The sequence below is a fragment of the Notothenia rossii genome (genome assembly GCF_949606895.1).
Source record: "Notothenia rossii genome assembly, chromosome: 1".
In the NCBI taxonomy this organism is placed as follows: Eukaryota; Metazoa; Chordata; class Actinopteri; order Perciformes; family Nototheniidae; genus Notothenia; species Notothenia rossii.
This window is the reverse complement of record NC_136912.1, coordinates 36088476-36107778: the sequence shown is the minus strand read 5'-3', so window position 1 is coordinate 36107778 and position 19303 is coordinate 36088476. Positions and strand designations below refer to the sequence as shown.

The window sequence follows — 19303 nt, the reverse complement described above, 5'->3', positions numbered from 1 at the left end:
TTCATTGGTGTACGCAATGTTCACTTTCTCCAGCAGCAGCTCATCCGAAGTACTTATCTGCATGAGGAGAGGCTGCAGGTCACTTTTAATATTGTCATTCTGTAGACCAGTCAGGACAGTATGCATGAAGAGACTCTGGACTAGTGCTGGGTCATATTTTAGGTTTGACTCGGCTTCTTGAGAAGCAAACAGGATTTTCTGTCTCATGTCCATAGTTCTAATCAGGAAGTTTTGAGGCGTTTCTTTACTACTCTGAACCTCAGAGGTGAGTTGTTTGTATAACTCTGTGGCACCTTTCTCCTGGTAATGAGACCTGAGAATTCGGCGAAGGGCAGGCAGTGTAAGGTTTTCCTTCCCTTCAAGGTAACTCCGTAACTGCAGGCCTGGTGTGATGGCACGGATTACAGCATCAATGATCTCTGACTCTGGGTAGCCCTTACTAAAGCCATTTTCAATTTGTCTGGCCAGACTAGAAAATGTGAGCCTATCTTTTTGTCCTGGCTCGCCTATTTGGCCTGCGATCTTAAGATCTTTGCGCCACATAGAACTACTGGGGAGTACTTGGGCCAGATTTCTTTCTGGGGGGCTGAACCCGGCAGGGTGGTTCATGCTTGTGTTCATTAGGTCATGCATTGCATTTTCTTTTTCTTGTAATGACAACCTTAGTGCCTCTACCTCCTTCTGGAGATCTTCCCTTTTGACACTGTCATGTACATTTGTTGTAATTTTGGCTTTGTCTATGATATCCTGCACATTAAGAAGTTCGGACATGCCTTCATCCTCTAGCTCGGCCATTTCTTCACGTTCATTATGCTCTGTGACATGAGAAATTAATTGACTGCGAGATTTACCAGTCACATGCACATTATCCGGTCCTGAAATCTCCAGTTCATTGCACACTTTAATCAGTTGTTCTACAGTCAGTGTATACAATGCACCTGTAATGTCCAGCTGCAGCTTCTCCAATTCAGCCTCCATTGTATCAGAGAAGTGGGCAGAAATAGCAAATGAGGGTTTATCTTACTTAATTAGGTTTTTTTGCTGCTCCCTAGTGGTGACTTTTCACACTTCAGGATGCAGGTTACCAACGTTGTCTGAAAACGACCTCGACTGCCTTTCCAAGCTCCTTTCTCCGATGACTGGGTTGTTTAAGGGGATGATTGATCAGAGGATTCCACTAACAACTCAGGGATGGTCCTCAAATCAAATCTCCCAGCAGCGCCTCCAAATGTTATGCCCCTAATATGGGGAAAATATAAGACAAAGGAAACAGAGACGATGTTAGCTTGCTTCAAGTCTTATGTATTATGCCCGCCAACAACATGGTACACATAGCACGCTGTATAATACAGAACATGGATTCTTGATATAAAACAACCACTAACAATGCGCGTACTGCAAACATACATCCAATTTAACACACAAGATGTCACTTTTTAAATGCACAGTACAAACATACATATCCAAATTAACACCCAAACTCCCCTTCTTGGAGCTAAACTACACTATCATGGCTAGCTGCGCTAGCATAGCTAACGGCGCTCGCAAAGCTAGCATACACAGCTACAACAATTACAGAACCTAGAGAAACCCTCCAAAAATACCTCTAACAACTATCACTATTCACATTAATATTATACACAGTCAGTCTACATATATAACGTTTCTCACGGATGAACTCACCTAATATGGGGAAAATATAAGACAAAGGAAACAGAGACGATGTTAGCTTGCTTCAAGTCTTATGTATTATGCACCCGCGGCAAGCAACACGCGCCCTCTGCTGGACAGACCCGGAAGGTCATCAACCATGACTTAGTGATGGTTGCTTTAACCATTTTCGTATAAATGATTATCCACAGATCAGATGTGTGTCACTGCTGTGGAAGCACTTTGGAAATGATGCACGCGCAGCGGAGCAGGTCACGCGCACCTGACACAATTTGTTGTTAGTATTTTTCGCTACGTTCTCTTTTTTGAATGGTTGCATAACGTTCAACTTCCCCGAAGATCTCGACGCGAAGCCTGAAGGGTAAACACCAGGTTTACTAATCTACCCACACAATTTGTCGGGTTTCGGAATGTCTCGCTATGTTAGTACATTCTTAAAAAACAAAACACCATTTAATTTCGGGTTAAAATGTGTTGTAACTGCGTTACTGAGCATTGTAACGGGTAATATATTACCCACATTTCATTAGTAATTCGTTACATTACTTCGTTACAGCAAAAAGTAATATATTACTGTAACTCCGTTACTTTTGTAACGCGTTACACCCAACACTGCATACAATAAATACATTTTTAAACACTGAGTATGTAGCCTAATGAGACATGGCTTACTCTGCAGAGGGGACTTGTGGACATTTAACTGTTATTTATCAGGAAATAGTTAGGCAAGTTTATGTGAATTTGAAAAACCATTTTGGGGTATTGTGCTACCACTTGCGCATTCATTGTATACAAATTGAAAGTTGTAAAGTTGTTAATGTCAAGGTAGTTAGGTTTGATGACTGAAATGTATGTTTAGGCTTGAGCCATCCCTTAAGCAATTTCCTTTTAGCAAACCGTTCCTAAATGGTTTCCTTTATCAACGCCCAAAAGGGAGAAATATTTTGAGGTTAATGGTAAGAGCACAATCCATGAAGACGATCCCAGTTGACCACATATTCAGTTGGGCAGTTCTGTATTAAGCTCATGTTTCTCGGGTTGTAAACAAAAGCAGTTATCCAGTGCATCCAGAGGTCCCTTTAGATTACATTTATGTTTTTATCCTAAGCGACTTGCTACTTATTTGATTGCACTTATGCAAAACACGTTTGCGTCAGTCTCATAAATTCTGAACAAAATGTGTGGATGTAAATAATGTAAGGGAACATACATGCACACGTCTATATGTTCTCTACCGAGAAATTGACATGTCACATCACATGGAATGTAGACACAAATCAGAAGAATAATATCGCAAAAACAAAACCATAAATGGTTGACTGGATAAATACCACTATTTCTCTGCTATTAACTTTGACTGCACACAGTCATATGACATGACGAGTATATTTTTGACCCTGTCTGGAAACATACCTTAAGCACGCTGTATTTCTTATTTCTAGATATATGAGTTAACCTCTTTGTCTTAAGCAAGTCAAGACCAACATTTGTTTAACTTGCACAGGTTGGACACAGGACTCCACTGGCCAGGGGGTTGCGGAAGATCCTGAGGAAGAGACAGTCACGCTGAACCTCACACCCTGTGACCCATCTGAACCAGAAAACAACTGGCAGGAGGCAGGGACCACAGAGAGCCAGGTGCCAGAGACAAGCACCGTGCAGGTGGAGGTGCTGAAGACCCCCCCCCGTGAAGCAGTGCACCATCATAGAGGTGGGGCAGGAGGAGCAGCCCCAGCGGGATGATGTGAGACAGGCTACCACCACGGAGGGGCCAGGTAATAAAATAGATAGAGAGAATCGGAGGGATGAAACCCTCTTTAATGGTCACACATGCAGAGCACACAGCACACACAGTGACATTTGTTCTCTGAGATTTGCAGCTTTTATATTTATAAAAGTCAAGAGTGTTTTCTGATACTTTCCTAAAAAATTATTGTAGGTAACTTGTTGACAAGTCATGCTTCTACAATATCTCAAAACACCTAATTGCACTTCTTGCATTTTTGGGAATAATGATTGTTCCAATAGGTAAATAATAATAACAACAATAGCTTAATCTAAATAACAATTTCACCTACAACTTCATAAATATGAAAGGAAAGTGGGATACTTGGGTATGTGTATATCCTTAGGTACTCGGATATAAATAAATATTAAACGTTTAGAAAAATACAGTCTTTCATTCCTGAACAGACATGTGGTTACTATATGGTTATACCTTTTTCACACAAAAATGCAAAGCAACAGCAGGCTTACTTTACATTTGATAAATCACAAAATAAAACTCCTATGTGATTTGGTTTACACACAGAAAGGGTCTTACATTGTAGCGTTGGGCAGTAGGTCGATTACATCAAAATGATTTGGCTTATGTCCATATATTGTACGAGAGGTTGATATCATTAATATTGTGGTCTACCTAAAGCAATCCCTGACCATAGGGGTACACTTTGAAGCAACTCATGCAACAACGTCATGCAGCATATTTAAACTTTATACTCAAGAACTGCATTTAGATACGACACTGTCCCATAATGAACATACGAGGAATAAACGTAGGTTTTTGAATCAAAGTTAAATTCATTTAACGTTACAGCACAACATGTTAATATTTATCAAACTATTCCTTACACATAAAGTATGGAGTCAATTATATAGGCAAGACAACTAAACACCTAGACTTCATAGATCAACCTCAATTAAATCGCAATAAGAAAAAAATATCTGTACCTAACACCTATTGCATCATGTGATGCTGCATTTGTGGGATGTATTTTGAAACTTGAGTTTAAGCTTAACTTGGTGTACTGTATGTATATAGTAATATTTCTTCTTCAACCCACAGCTGTCAGGACAGGGTCCGTGAGGGACACATTACTTGGTCCTAGACACAAAAAGAAAAAGTCAGGTATATTAACAGTATTAAGTATTTTGACTGATTATAAACATTTGCATGAGTCGAATTGATTGGTATTCCAATAAATCTATCGACATGTACTTTAGCAAAGTGCATGTAAACGCAGTGATTGATGCTTCTTTAGTGAGTTAACAATGCTATATTGTGAATAATAACTATAACTGATACTTTATCCAAAAATCCAAAGGGCTTTAATTGTCTAATTAGACTAAAATACATACAGTCATAGTTGATAAGGTGGTGATGAGAATGCTAGGCAGTAAAGGAAGCAGCAGTGCAGTATTTTCTTTGGTCATCTCAGGCTCAGCAGTGGTATGGCCATTCAAACAAGCATCCCATGTTAGGACTGAGAGCAGCTTGGTTCCATTTTAATGATGTATACAGTAACTTTTGACCAGTGATAACAGTGTGGTAACTTTTCATCGTGCAAGTCTGGTTGCTACTTAAGTGTTCATCGTATGCATTTATTTTATTTCTAATATGACTAATACTGTATGTGGAACCTGCTTTGATGTTCACAGATTGCTCCTACCACACTCGCCTAGAAACTTTCCCCAATCAGGAGTGTAATAAAAGGAAGAATGAGAAAGGTTAGACGGGAATAAAAGTAATGCATCGGGTGTGCTTTATGATTTACAAACTTCCAACACAATTGTTTGCTAAATAGCTAATATGCGTTTGGTCTTTCCGAAATTAGAGATTTGTTTTCTTCTCTTGATAGGGAAAAGCAGAAATGTTGGTGGAGTGGGAGCCCTGTCCAGTATGGTATATATCTTCCAGTTACTTGGCTTCATGTCATCTGATGTAGTCCCATGTTGGAGAACAAACACATGATATTTAACAAATGCAAAACATCCAAATCTACCACCAGTCCTCTTATATATTTCACTACTGTTATTCTGAAGCAGCTGAAGTAGTGTAGGTACAAATGATTGTTTAACTTCATTGTTGTTAATGTATGTGTTTTTGTTTGTTAGAACATTTGTTTTCATTTCTATGTTCACTTTTTCTAAATGGTAAATGAAACATTTACTTATATAAATTGAGTTATAAGATGTTTGCTTCACACATGGTTTATGCTTTTCGGAAAGACGAAACCAGTAACTGTATCTAACATTATTCCATTCTGTTTTCAGTGACAAGGAGTGGGCTCATTCCTGGCAGCCGAAGAATTCTCCGGGATAATGCATACAAATAAAATCTGTTATTTGAACACCAGTTTTGTTTTTGCACGTTTGTTCTCTTGTTTATATGCTCCATTTGAGTCATATTTAATGTTTCTATTAGAAATAAGATGAAAACCTCCACCAAAATGCATTTGACTTTTTAGGAAATTACAGTTGAAATACTACATGATTTCATTGTCAGTGATAGGAACACCATAACCTATTTTAAGCATATTCATGTGTGAAATCTGGTACTTTGCCATCCACTGCCTTATCTAATTTGTTTAACTTCCGAAGTATAACGCTTTGGAGGTAGGCTTGCATATAAAGCGTCTTTGGGTTTCAGAAAAGCGCTCTAAAAATAAAATGTATTATTATTATATCATTTAATTATAGGCCTAATTAAAATGATCCTGACCTGGATCACTGGTTTTGCTACTACATTTGAAAGCTTTTGGGGACAAATGCTTGAGATATTAAAATGGTAGTGATTACTTTGAATTTTCATTTTCACTTATTGAAAACCACAACTCGAGTATCAGGATGGTCTTTATCTGGAAAGTTATCCACATCTCATCACCACGTTGTCACGGCGACCCTTTGTCACGTCACAGATACGGTACCCGAACTCAGATCGCCACCCAAACGATACTGCTGTTGCTAAGGAGGCAAAAGTGCAAATTTGTATTTTATATTTTTTTAAACAAGGTTTGGTTTCGGATCGCACCCGATTGACGGATTTCTGAAAGGGAATGGAGCCTATACGGCCGTCAACGCAAGACAAGTCGAACGAGTCCACGCACACACGCCGGAAGAACAACAAATATGTCATCTCTGTGTACTTCGTAACGATTGTTGGGCGTGTATCTAATGGGAATTGTAGTTTGTAGCACTGCCTCTCATATCATTTCAATGGGTTAACTTTCTATTCTTCTGTGTTTTTGTATGTTTTGAGCTGAGGTGCCAACTCAACATACAATGTTGATGAAATGAATGAAATTTGGTGATGATTCATGGTTTTTGTGTTAATGTAATAGCAGTTAAAACAGGACCGGTCAAATTTGACCGCGAACACCAAAGTAAGGGGGGGAAACGAATACAATAGGAGGGTTTTAATGTAACCATTGCTTATGACATTGATATTTTAAATCAAAAAACATATTCCCTAAAATGTGGAAGCTCTGGATGCCATACAAATGAATAGTTTATATTTTTTTAGGGCCACAACTTTGGCACTAGAGCACCTATTGTTATCAAACGCATTTCAATGGTGAAACTATCCAAACATATTGCATATGACAACATTGTCCACTACGATGAAAGGCGTGTAAGCCAAAAAAACCTTATTCTGGTTCCATCATGGGTAACCCCACCCATCCTCTCCACCTGCAGCTGGACAGACAGATAACCCCCCCACCTGGACAGACAGGAGCTCCTTCTCCAACAGACTGCTGCAGCTCCGCTGTCACAGGAACCGATACAGCAAAACATTCCTGCCCACTGCAATAACTCTGTACACAACACGTTCTCACTCCCAACCGGTCACATGTTTACGGACGGTCAACTCCTTGCAGTATCAATACTAATTCGGCTGACTTTTATATTTGATCCAATCAGTATATTGGTATATTTACACCATAACGGTGCACAGCTGATAGAAAGGGACACCTAGTGGTTAAAGCACGTTATTGAAATGTATTATTTGTATTATTAGATATTAATAGGAGACACAGACAGACAAACTAATAAGGCTTTATTTAAACATTAAAGAATACTTTAGGTTAAGGTCTTATTTTGAATAAGAAAAAAGCTTTGGGGGTATAAATATTAAGCCTGACAAAGTACTAATATATTGCTTTCCTGCAATGTTAACTACTGTATGTTTAAGCACTTATTTTAACTGATATTATACATATGTATTATACTCTTATAAGATGTATGTAGATAGTATAAGAAATGTGCAGAATATGACAGTTTAATGTTGGAGGTATATGTATACACACATATTGATAGATGTCTTGTAATGCACTGTTGAGGAACCTGCGACCCAAGTTGTTCATCTCCGACCTTGTCAGGTATTGAACAATCAATAAATAAAGAACACAGAATTATTAAATATAAAACACAGAATTTGTGTGATTATACTAAATGATTTAGAAATAAAAACCACTGCATATGTACAACTGTTACACATGCTGATGTAACGCAAATGTTTCCAACTTGGGATCAATAAAGTATATCTTATCTTAAGATGATCGATGGCTACTGCCATATTTGCAAAATTTGCCTCTGAACCTTGACAAGTGCATGTTTCAGGCTTATCAATGAACAACAGGAGGGGTCACAGACATAAGACGAGCTGTTAAATAAAGCTCTTCTGACTTTAGCTGGCATGTGGGTATATATACACCCACATGACAGCTAAGGTCAGAAGAGCTTTATTATTTATATTATATATATATATTATATTTATTATTTTATTATGTATTAATGCTGCCCATAATGGGCAGCATTAATATATATATTAATGCTGCTCATTATGGGCACAAGCAATTTCCCCCCATTTATTAATTATATGTTTTAAATGTGAGTGTTTCCTATCCCCTAAACCTCCAGGGATGTACACAGTTTAATACTGGCAACTTCTTATTATGGGAAATATGAAAACGTCTTTTAAAACTACAATTCCCAGCAGAGATGTGCCATAGATAGAGAACATGTTGCGAAACACACAATAGTGTGTAGTTACTACACAGTTACTACATTTGTAGTTCTGGGGACGGGGTGGGGGAGGGGGTGGACCCGTTCAAATCCTGTTTTGGACAGTCTGCCGTGGTTCCATCCCATTTCAAAGTGCTGTTCGACAAAAGCATGAAAAGCATGGACAACAGAACATAAAATCAAGTTATGCAAACGGTTATAACATACAGTATTAAGAAATCATACAACACAACCATTTAAGTACTTCAATCAATCAGGTTAATAGCTGGAGACCAAAAAGGAAATATAACTGACAAAGCAATTAAAGCAAGTAACGCAAAAGAAACAAAAATGAACAATTAGAGGAAAGCTCTTATTGGCCTGCGGTGTAACAGGTGCAGTCATATAAAGTTAATGACAGGTAAATCCTATAAGAGATCGAAAATAATAATACATAGGCATGCTGTTCTGGGAAAAAAGGGAAAGACCTCCTGCTCTTGGACAATGATGTGCTCACCAAGTTGTATGGTAACCAGCAAGATATACTTGGAGATTTAGGAATTTACATTATAGTGTTTCAAAAAGGATCAAAAGTGAATGGTTCATTGCTCAGGATGCATTCCAGGGACGCTGAGCATTTTCTTCAATACAATTTAAGTTGTGTACAAGTGAAATGTTTGGCCTGATGCTGCAGCATAGGGAAAAGTCATATGGTCAACATATTCAAGGGTGATATTCCATTGAGGAGTATGAATACAATCTCTAAATATAAAGTCAGTAAAGTATTTACATTTCTGATAGCACATCAAGTCTTGGCGGATATTCGTGCTTGAGAGCAGCAGCAATCTGGGGAAATACAGAGAAACAAAAAAGAGGGGCAGATCAGAAACCAAATTTGAGGTTTTTGAATACACAATGTATGTTTAGCATTAATGAATACAAAAGTAACAGCAACATGTCTAGGTTGAGGCTAAATCAACAAAGATACTGTACATTAATTCATAAGTGAATTACCTAAATTATGTTTCCTTCTTCATCTTCACTGGTGTCTGGACTGTTTAGGCCACTTTGACTTTCCTCTTCATGTTGAAGGAAACAAGCATCAGGACCTAAAGCAGTCTTATACTGCTGCAGTACCACCTGCAACCTCTCCAACGCCTCAGCATGCTTCCTTCTTAGGGTGCTCCCAAGTCCTCCATTCCCCTTGTCTACATCTGAAAATACACAAAATATTGTTATATGGACATACTATAAAGTAAGATTGCTTCACGAGGCCAGAGCACTTCAATAGAGTATATTCTCTCCCATGTACATATAAAGATGATTGTCACTGTCAAGGGACTTCATTATGTAAAATGGCCGGGTCGAATGGGCAAAGGCCATTATACTCCATCCAATTTCTGTGACCAAGAATGATTTGGGCTGACTTTTTTTCCTTTAAAACTCATACTTTACAAGGTAGGTTAAGTCTTGCTTTCAACTTACCTTGCTCAGCCACCTTATTTTTTAGAGCAACTGCCATGTTCTGCAACCATGTGCAATGCTGCGCCATCTCCCACAATAGGATGCATTTCTCCTCTTGCAGTCTCCGTGTAAGCATGACTTGATCAAGTATCTTTTTCTTGGCTGTAAAGTTAGCTAAAATCCAATCACAGTTATGTATATACATGAATCACATTTTCATTATAGCATAACAATATGTTTAAAACTCCAAACATGTACTTTCAAAATAATCAAATGTATACACAATAAGAAAACTTAAGATATACCCTTAAACTAAATGAACGTTCTAACACTCTACATGATATGTGCATAACTCAGCAAGGTATACCTTCATATAACAGAACTTCAAATTAATTATTATGAAATATCTGAAAACTGACCCATGCCATGAACTTCCCATGGCCACAGCGCGGACATGATGCTCCCTCCAGAGAGGGAATGCTCCACCGCAGCAACATCTATGCCTCTGGCAGAGTCGTGTATCAGCTGGTTGTACTTCAGTACCTCCTGATTAAGGCGCTTTTTGTCATCTGCAAGCTTCCTTCGAAGTCGATGGCGGAGCTTGCTGCTGTCTGAAAAAGACATGAAGTAGTGGGATAGGGATATGTGACAAACTATATTTGCAAGTGCAAAAAATACATATAATTCAGTAGGTTGAATCTGCAACCTAAAACATTATATTGTTATACCATTCTGTCGGTAAAGGGATTGCTTCCGCTGCCTCACACTTAGGTAAAGCCCCTCAATGCTTTGCTGCAGTGCTGTTTGAAGGATGTCTTCAGAAGTACCCGATGTTTCTGATGTTCCTGTAGAAATAATATTGGTAGTAAAATGTACTGTTACACAACACGTAACGGTTTTGAGAAACAAAGTTTTGCAACATATTTAACACCTTTTAACACAAATTGATGGGACAACTATGGAAACTGGAACATATCAGAGATAAACATGGACACATAGTTGGCTTGCTATTGCTTGAAGATTATGTCCCTGTCTACTGAAATCCAGTGAGGGTCCCATTACGTGGCATGAAAAATCAGCCTTATTGCCTTAAAATTGGCTGCTCTTTAGGATCAAATCTGTAAATTCAAACAGTCATCGACAATGATATGTAGCTGGTGTTATCTCGTCGTGCTTACCAGATGCCCATTCCTTCACGTCGGAAATCCACGTTTACACCATGTCATCTGAGACACAATGTAGCTCCGTCTTGAGTTCCTCAAGACTTGCAGTCTCTTCCAGGAGACTCTTACTAGTCTGATAAACAGTAGACGATGGACATTTATCAAGATTAAAACTTGCTATGATTAACAACAAGCCATGTGCAAATGACAAAGGACACAACAAAACCTTTAATAGGAGGCTCACCTTCACATATCTTGTGGAAAGTGCCTGATGAAGGGAGTCACCTTTTTTCCTGTTCCATCCCATTGCATGCACTGTGAGCATGTCCAGTCGTGCTTTTGAAAGCAATAATGAGGTTATGATGTGTCATCTAAAAAAGTATGCAATAATAGGGCAAAACCTTCCACTCACCTGCTTTGGACATGTATTTTGTTGTCAGGGCACAACGGGACAGGTAGCTGTTGACCTGCTCCACCTCTTCCCCAGCAGTCATCCCTGCTCCCTCCTGGTTCTTCCCACTCCATATAATCTGATGGTAAAAGGTTGCTGGAATTGTTGTGCAAAGAGGCTACATACTACTATACTAAACAGTATAGCTTAGATATTTACTACTTCAGTATTATAAATATAAAAAATATAAATGTACGTGATACAAAAATATTTCACATACCTCGCATTTGGTAGCATGGGCTCGAGCATGCATTACACTGAGGAATGGCTTCATGGTGGTCAGCTCCTGGAGAGCAGGAAGGACACTTGCAGCTTTCTCCATGTACGGCCAGTACTTGCAAGCCACATCCATGGTGAAGAACTTGGCTTTGGCTGGCATGAGTTCCTTTTGAAGATACAGGGGGGAGGCGAATATCTCCACCCTGTACATATTTAAGGCCTTCAAAAGAAACCCATGGCGACATACAGCCACCTCCATCCCTTCTTCATCCAGCTTTGAAGCCTTCCTTGACCTCTCCCTCGCTGCTGTCCACTGGGAGTCCCCACATGTGCCTTTCCCTGGGTCTAAGACACACATTACATCATGACAAATCAGTTAAAAGCAATGGAATCACGATCTACACCATTTGTTCTAATTATCTGATTTTGGAGTAGATGGTAAGGAGAAGTAGCTGAATTTGAAGAAAGTCAGGGTCGGATATACATGGCTATTTTTGTGATATACCTATAAGGTCAAATGACGAATAAAAACTTGCATTTTTCAGTGATCTCTGTATTTTGTCGAGAAATGCAGCCACGTCTTCTGCTACAAAGAGCCCATTAAAAAAGGCGCTGCCATCAGAACTGAGGAAAAAAAGATGAGCAAATATATCCATGAAATATAAGCAGTAATCAAAAAAGTTAAATAACAACATTGTAAAAACAGCACCTTCCACTTCGCCGAAAGCGATACAGCTTCCTGTTTCCATCGGCAGAAACAGCCAACATCTCCGGCGTGCAGGCAGGGCAGATGAAAGGAGCACCACAGCAGAGCTGGTCTTCCTCATACGAGGCATAGGAGAACTCCAGAAAGCTGCGCTGCAGTGCATCTCCGTTGACAGGTCCAGACTGGAAGATAATTACATATATTGCTGTGATTTTGTCTATTTACGGAAATGTTATAATGTATAATATGGTAAAGAATATTTACACTTACTCTTCCTCCACACTTTGTGCGATGCTCCAGCAGCTTTGCAAAGGCCTGTCTGGAGAATCCCGGAGAGATGACCTTGAGCTCTTCAAAGGAGCTCAGGAGGTCCAAGGTGTAAAGTGTGGAAATACTGACCGAAGCTGGCCAGTATCCACTCTTAAGGAGGACTTTCAAGTCGGGGGTCCACTGCTGCTGGCAAGTTTGACAGACATATAGTGGCAGATGCAAATCATAACGCCCTTGGAACAAGTAAATAAACATAATTAAGACACATTTTACAACAGTTCCATCTACAAATAGTCAAAGATGAAAAGATATTACATGAAGGTTTTACTCCAAGTGGAAGCACAATGCCTCAGCCCACAACAGTAAACATATAACAACAATTCAATAGAAATCCAAATATATATATAAATATATTTGTTTACCATTGATGGTAATTAAAATCACTGGTTTGCCTGGTACCACAGTGAGGTTTGTGCCTTTACAGGAGCAGTTGGGTGCCTTCACAGTTGGCAATATGCAAGCTGTCAAAAAAAAAAGAAAAGCACTAATTACCATTATATGCTGGCCGAAGAGACATGTGAACATCAAAATGCAAGTTTGAGAGAGCATACCTTGGTCATGGGTGTCATATCCACTTTCCACTCTAACAACACACGTTGTTGGACTAATTGGTTTAAAAAAAACATTCATTAAACTGTCCCTGTTGTGGAGTGGTTGGTTCTTGTGATGAAGTACATCACAGTCTCCACAGAATCACTCCTCGGGGAGACACTCTCTACACCTTGGGAGGAAATACAAAATGATTCTAATATCCTAGAATCACTTTCATATTCATGTGGGTTTTCTCTAGGTATCCAGTTTTCTAACATCCCAAAAGTCATGCATGTTAGCTGAAATAGCAGGGCACTGAGCATTAATACTGAAAAATGACAATTAGGTAAAGTTTTTTAAATAAAGGTAAATGTTATCTCACCTAATAACAGCCGGCTCGTGGCAGAGGCCACACAAGGGATGACCAACAGCCTCTTTTTCTAGAAGGCATTGTCGGTGGTGTGGTCTCGCTTCTTTCCAGCGCTCTGAGGCTTTCTGCTGCCGAAAAGACCAGGATGAGGCAGAGCTTTTTTGAGGCTCAGGAGGAGGACATGAGGAAAGAATGTCAGAGAGTCTCTCCATATTCTTTTCTGTGAACAGAATGGGAAACTTTAACTGTAAATGACTATATTTAAGATGAACACTAAAAATCAAGGATAATTTCTTTGCTCAGTATGGAACTGGCCAATATCTTTACTGAATTACATTCCTCGTTCGAGTCCTGAACTGTCAGTTGTGTATAAGGTTATTTTCTCTCACTAACACAATTTATTTAAAAATTTATTTTTATTTTTAAACTTAAAGCCATTTTTGTGATTTACCAAATTCTTGTTGTGCTGAAGGTTCAGTACGCAGAACCTCCACACTGGAAGACTGGAAGCCTTCAGTCGGGGGGGATGTGACTGTAAAACATCACACAGAGGGTTAACAACAGATAACTGATGATTTGTATTATCTACCTATTGTTTAAAAGCTTGTGAAATTAAATAAAGCATAGTTATGACACCACAGTGGGAATGTCTCCGACTGTAGTGTCACTATGCGTTTATATATTGGAATTATTGTAGACCCACAACAAGCAATTAATGTGTTTTAATTCGATTCTCCAACAATTTACTTAGTAAATTCATAAAAATGTAAAATAATTGGGATTTCAACCTGTAGCTGAGCCTTGGCGTCGCCCTCCATGCCTCCCTCTCGGCTTGCCACTTCCTACACAGCCCCATTTTAGGGGACTGTAAAGTGTCTCCTACAGAGCGTGCCCGTTTCCTCTCCTCAGCTGCTTTCTGTGACCAAGTAACAACTCATGTAAGGTTGATGTTGCTGATAAACTGATACCATATGACAGTGGACAAATACAAGTAAATTCATTCCCTTGAAGAACATTTTTGCTTCAAGTTTTTCCGACCATATACAACTAATGAAGTAAAACAAGCTGAACAAGCTTTATTTAGTAAGCCTCTGCCCCCCATGTTGTAATGATGAACCGTTTTGCAAAGGCCCTATACATTGATCCAAAATCCAGTTACTCTTGGCCTGTTCAGCATTTTTTGGATAACGGATAGTGCTAAATTCAAGTGAGAAATGAATGAGGTCATATGGGTTAAAACACCAACCTTAGCTTCAGCTAGCATGTGTTCATGCTTCAGCTCAAGAGCCAAGCGTTTCCCTTCTTTGGATGTGGGCTTATTGGGGTCTGGGTTGTGTTTTGTTGCCATTGCAACACAGCCAGCCAGCCAGCCAGCCAGCCAGCCAGACACAACAGATATGCAACAGCTGCTGTATGAGACAAACAGTGATAGAGAGACAGATTGTAAGATTGAGATGGATAGAAGAAGAAATAGATAATGAATGATAGAAAAAGATAGAGACAATAAATAGGTTGAGTTTGGCTCTTAAAAGTGCCGTTGGTTTTATGATGGTGTAGATCAGTGTATGGGTTTGTGGTGTGGGTACGGGAGCTGCAGGAGAGAACAGAAAAAGTGAATTATGTAGTGAAACTAGCTTTTTTAAATGCACATTGTGAAGGTTTAACTACTTTAGACAGACTGAGTTAATTTACGTGTTTCCTGTTTCATACGCGTAACAAGCACATGGACGTGGACTATGCCCCTCCCCCCAAACATATTAAAATGTCGGCCAGCGTAAGTACTGTCATGTGTAAAACAAAAGCGATTAAGATAAAGTATAACTCACACTTTAACACCGACGTATGTAGCCGTAATTAAGACAAATATTTTTCACACACCACTTATGAGCTGATATAAATGTAGCTAAACTAGTTTAAGCTTATGTTGAACGTGAGCTAGCTAGCCGCCCGCAAGAATAATTTCACATTAATGTTGCTTTGCTGATTATGGCGAAAGCTTTTCTCAGACTTAGAACAGTTCAGTATGTATGATGAACCATGCGAGTAAAGGCTTTAAAAAAAGCCCCAATTATTAAATCTAAGCAAAACATGTATCAGACTTTAGTGACCCAACTTACTTTGTCAGAGGATGGATCGCAATGCCGGTGGCAGCGTCTTTGGCCAATAGGTGGTGCTCTGAATGATGTAATTTCCTGTACCGATTATACAATAAAATATTAATAAATGTCCTATATTTTGACACGATAACTCTTTAATAACCTAAGTAGCCTACGGACAAAAACAAAAAAGTATATATTGCCTTATAAAATGCAGAAAAGTTTAAACATCTAACATGATAATAATAAATAAAAAATAATGATATCTTAAACCAAAATAAATAAAATGGAAAATTAACCGACAACAACAATTGAACATAAATAAAACAAGGATTAAAACAAGGATAAGTTGGACTCAATGTTGTGTAAAGTACCCGTTATGGTTAAAAATAATATTTTTTTATTTTTTGAAAATAATACAGCTTCCAGCTTCCCGAGATACGAAGAGGAGACACGAACAATTCTTCCACTTGAAATGCGTTTAAACTGTGTCAGAGAGATGTTTAATCGGTTCATTTTAATTGGTTAATAATTGGTGTTTAATACTGGCAACTTCTAATTGTTGGGGGGGGGGCGGCGTTCGATCCAGTTTCGATTCCGTAACCTTGGCGCACTGCCACTCCAACATCCAATCCCGACTTGAAGTTTAATCACGGGTACTGTAGTCCTAAACGATAGCTGGGGATTATGGGTAGTGTAGTGTCTTCGGCCATCCTAAACTCGATGATGCTCGAAATGTCCCTTATAGGCCTACGTCTGTTTCCGGTTATTTTTATTTTGAAATTCAGTTCCTGAAGGACGGCAAAAAAGCCCGAGATTATAGAATTAAACAAATAAATAAAAACAAGGATAATTGTGTGTTATTGTTGACTAAATAACAGTGTGTTATTTTGAAAAGAATAACAAATTAGAAGTAAAAATGAGCCCCATTTATTTTCCTCACAGACAGCAACAAAAGTCCGAAATGATACGATTTTAAATAAAAGCAATAATCGTGGCTTGATATTGAGTAAGAACATGTTTTATGAACCATACAGCTTCCGGTCTTCCTATACCACATAATGCCGTGAGACTACCAACAAAAATACATTGCTTTTAAAATCGTGCTGTGCAACACGAAAAAAAAGGGGAAAGACTACCAATAGAAATACATTGCTTTCAAAATTGTGCTGTGCAACACGAAAAAAAGGGGGAAATCGTGTTGGTGAACACGAATCAATAGATTAAAAATCGTGTTGGTGAACACGAAATGCCGTGAGACTGGGTTGGCCGAATCGGATGCTCTGAATCGGAAGCCAACTTCAGCGTCGTCTGCTGTACTATAGAGAGGCGAAGTCCCTCCCCTTCCGGGAGCCTCCATGGGACCCCGGAAGCGGAAAATTATACATTGAATTCAATGGTGAGAGAAAACGTATCTTTTGATCCCGTTTGAATTTTGCCACGAATGACACATATGATGTTTGTCAATTTAAAAGAACATTTTGCAAGTCAAAAAAATTAAAATGTGTCGTAAAACTGTGAAGTAACACATTTTTTTGTATTAAGCCGCTCAGTGAACTACATGTCTCTGGTCCCGCACAATACGCGTCACCAACACAAAGATGGCCGTCACGTTGGCACATTTCACCTCATTCTTTCAGAATGAGAATAAAAGTATAAAACGAGGTGAAAATCAATACAAGTCTGGGCACGTTGAGAGCTGTACATACACGAAAGGGGAGTTAGTCGGTTCTGTAAGAGCCAACATGCGGGACCGGCTTTACAAGGTTTCGGTGAGTAATATGAGTCCAATGTTTAAGGTTAATGTCAGTCAATAAGGAGGAGAATGAAAAAGAAGATGATGAACCACAGACCCGGCATATAATGACTGCAGTGTGCAGGGCTGTGTTAATTTATGTTACTGTTATCAATAGCATTAGTTGACTGAGAAAACCGTCAAGAAAAAAAGTTTAGCGATGTTACGAGTCGACTAGCATAATATGAAACACGGCTGTGATTGACAACCTGGACAGCCAGTCAGAAGCTAGAATGCCAACCTAGAGAGCCAATCAGAACCTAGAACGGGTGTACTGTATACGGGTGTGTATGCTGTGGATAACATTAGTGTTCACAAGAACAAGGTACACTCCCGTGTTTTGTTTTAGTTGCTCTTCAGATTGAAGTGGCCAGTTTTATATCGACTATATGTGTGATCTCATTTTTACATCTCGTTGTGTCATTTGAGTTTATTTGCTGTGTGTAGATTCAAGGATTTTGGTTATCTTGTCAATTTGTTTGGTTATCTAGGCACAGCTGTGTGTGACTCCCTCTGGTACACTGGTATGTGTTTTCCTAATGTAGAGAGCATTGATTAATTCATAAACTACAGACTGAGTCTAGATCCTGACCAAATCCTTTTTTGTTGATCAAATGTTTTTCAAAAATGTAATACACATTAAAAAAAATACAATGTACAATCACAACCAATACAACACAAATTACAAAAAATTCAGAAAAAACAAACAATAACAACAATCAGACAAGAGGACAAAACTATGGAAAAATAAACCCTCCCACCCCCAGATCTGGACCATCCTTGTATTGCTCATTCAATCTATTATAGCATGTTAACAAACATGGTACTTACTTTATTTGTACAGATCTACATGGGAGAGGATGGCGCGATGCAGAGCGCTGTCTGTGGTTGTGCACGGGGGATGTACAAATGCAGCCACGCTGCAGCATTGGTAATATTTGCCATGTGGCAGATCAGCTCCACAGAAGTTGAGTGCCAGTGGAGGAAGCCTGGCACTTCAAAAGTAGTCCAGCCGGTGTCTCAACTCTACCAACAGCAAGAGGAGACATACAACCCACTGGCCAGAGACATCGCAACTGAGGAAGTAGACTGGTTCAGGTCTGCACTGAGGGGCGCAGCGTGGCATGGCATGGCTATTGTCACCTGAGCCAGAGCTGCAGCCTCAACATCAGGCCATTTTCAACGTGCCGGAGCTGGTGAAGGAGCATGGGGGTCGGGGGCTTGAGGCAATTCTTGCCTCAATGCGACTGAGCAGAGACCAGCAAGCTGCCATCCAGACAGCCATCGTAGGACAGCAGACAAATCCTCAGTGGCAGTTACACAGGCAGGGCAGGTTGACAGCCAGCAATGTTGGTGCTGTGCTGAGGTCGGGACTTTCATCCACTCCATGCGCGTCCCTCATGAAGAGGATGCTTTGGGGGTACAATTTAGATGGAGTCATGGCTGTCAACTGGGGAGTTGTAAACGAGGTGTGTTTGGCCAGTGTGTTTGGCCTTTTAAGTGTGACACATATGTAGTGATAAATGCTTCACCTGACCATTGTTCCTAAATAAAAAAAGTTTTCTGCATCGTCAGTCATTTTTTCCAAATAATTACCAATATTTCACAAATTCTTCATGTCAACTTAAGAGCACAGCTGTATGTTGAGTGTCAGCTTTGCTTGGTTCATCTTACTGGGGGGCAGCTACATGGATGTCGGTGCAGTCCACAATCATTTTGCAGTT

General features: G+C 39.4%; 2 protein-coding genes and 1 long non-coding RNA gene across 6 annotated transcripts; 1 reads left to right on the top strand and 2 right to left on the bottom strand.

Moving 5' to 3' along the window:
• The first annotated feature begins 2635 nt into the window (after positions 1-2635).
• Positions 2636-6096, top strand: LOC307042015. Of its 4 annotated transcripts, XR_013808970.1 has the most exons (5): positions 2636-3446; positions 4517-4579; positions 5110-5178; positions 5310-5353; positions 5725-6096. It is a non-coding gene; the product is annotated as an uncharacterized lncRNA (long non-coding RNA). The 4 variants fall into 4 exon arrangements; XR_013808969.1 differs by lacking the exon at positions 5110-5178; XR_013808972.1 differs by lacking the exon at positions 5725-6096 and having other exon boundaries at positions 5310-5658.
• A 2439-nt stretch (positions 6097-8535) lies between these two features.
• On the bottom strand, positions 8536-11113 carry LOC307020358 (uncharacterized protein). Its single transcript, XM_079651668.1, has 6 exons — positions 11097-11113; positions 10647-10763; positions 10338-10529; positions 9940-10092; positions 9469-9668; positions 8536-9300 (listed from the first exon to the last, which is right to left on the bottom strand). Exons 3-5 carry the CDS (start codon positions 10372-10374, stop codon positions 9469-9471), a joined length of 390 nt encoding a protein of 129 aa, XP_079507794.1. The 5' UTR covers positions 10375-10529; positions 10647-10763; positions 11097-11113; the 3' UTR covers positions 8536-9300.
• A 96-nt stretch (positions 11114-11209) lies between these two features.
• LOC307018975 (uncharacterized protein) lies at positions 11210-13434 on the bottom strand (the record flags this gene model as incomplete). The annotated part of the gene is made up of 9 exons (XM_079649554.1): positions 13339-13434; positions 13150-13248; positions 12728-12960; positions 12461-12639; positions 12257-12375; positions 11999-12096; positions 11753-11917; positions 11494-11611; positions 11210-11214 (listed from the first exon to the last, which is right to left on the bottom strand). Exons 1-9 carry the CDS (start codon positions 13415-13417, stop codon positions 11210-11212), a joined length of 1095 nt encoding a protein of 364 aa, XP_079505680.1. The 5' UTR covers positions 13418-13434.
• Between the last annotated feature and the right edge of the window lie 5869 nt (positions 13435-19303).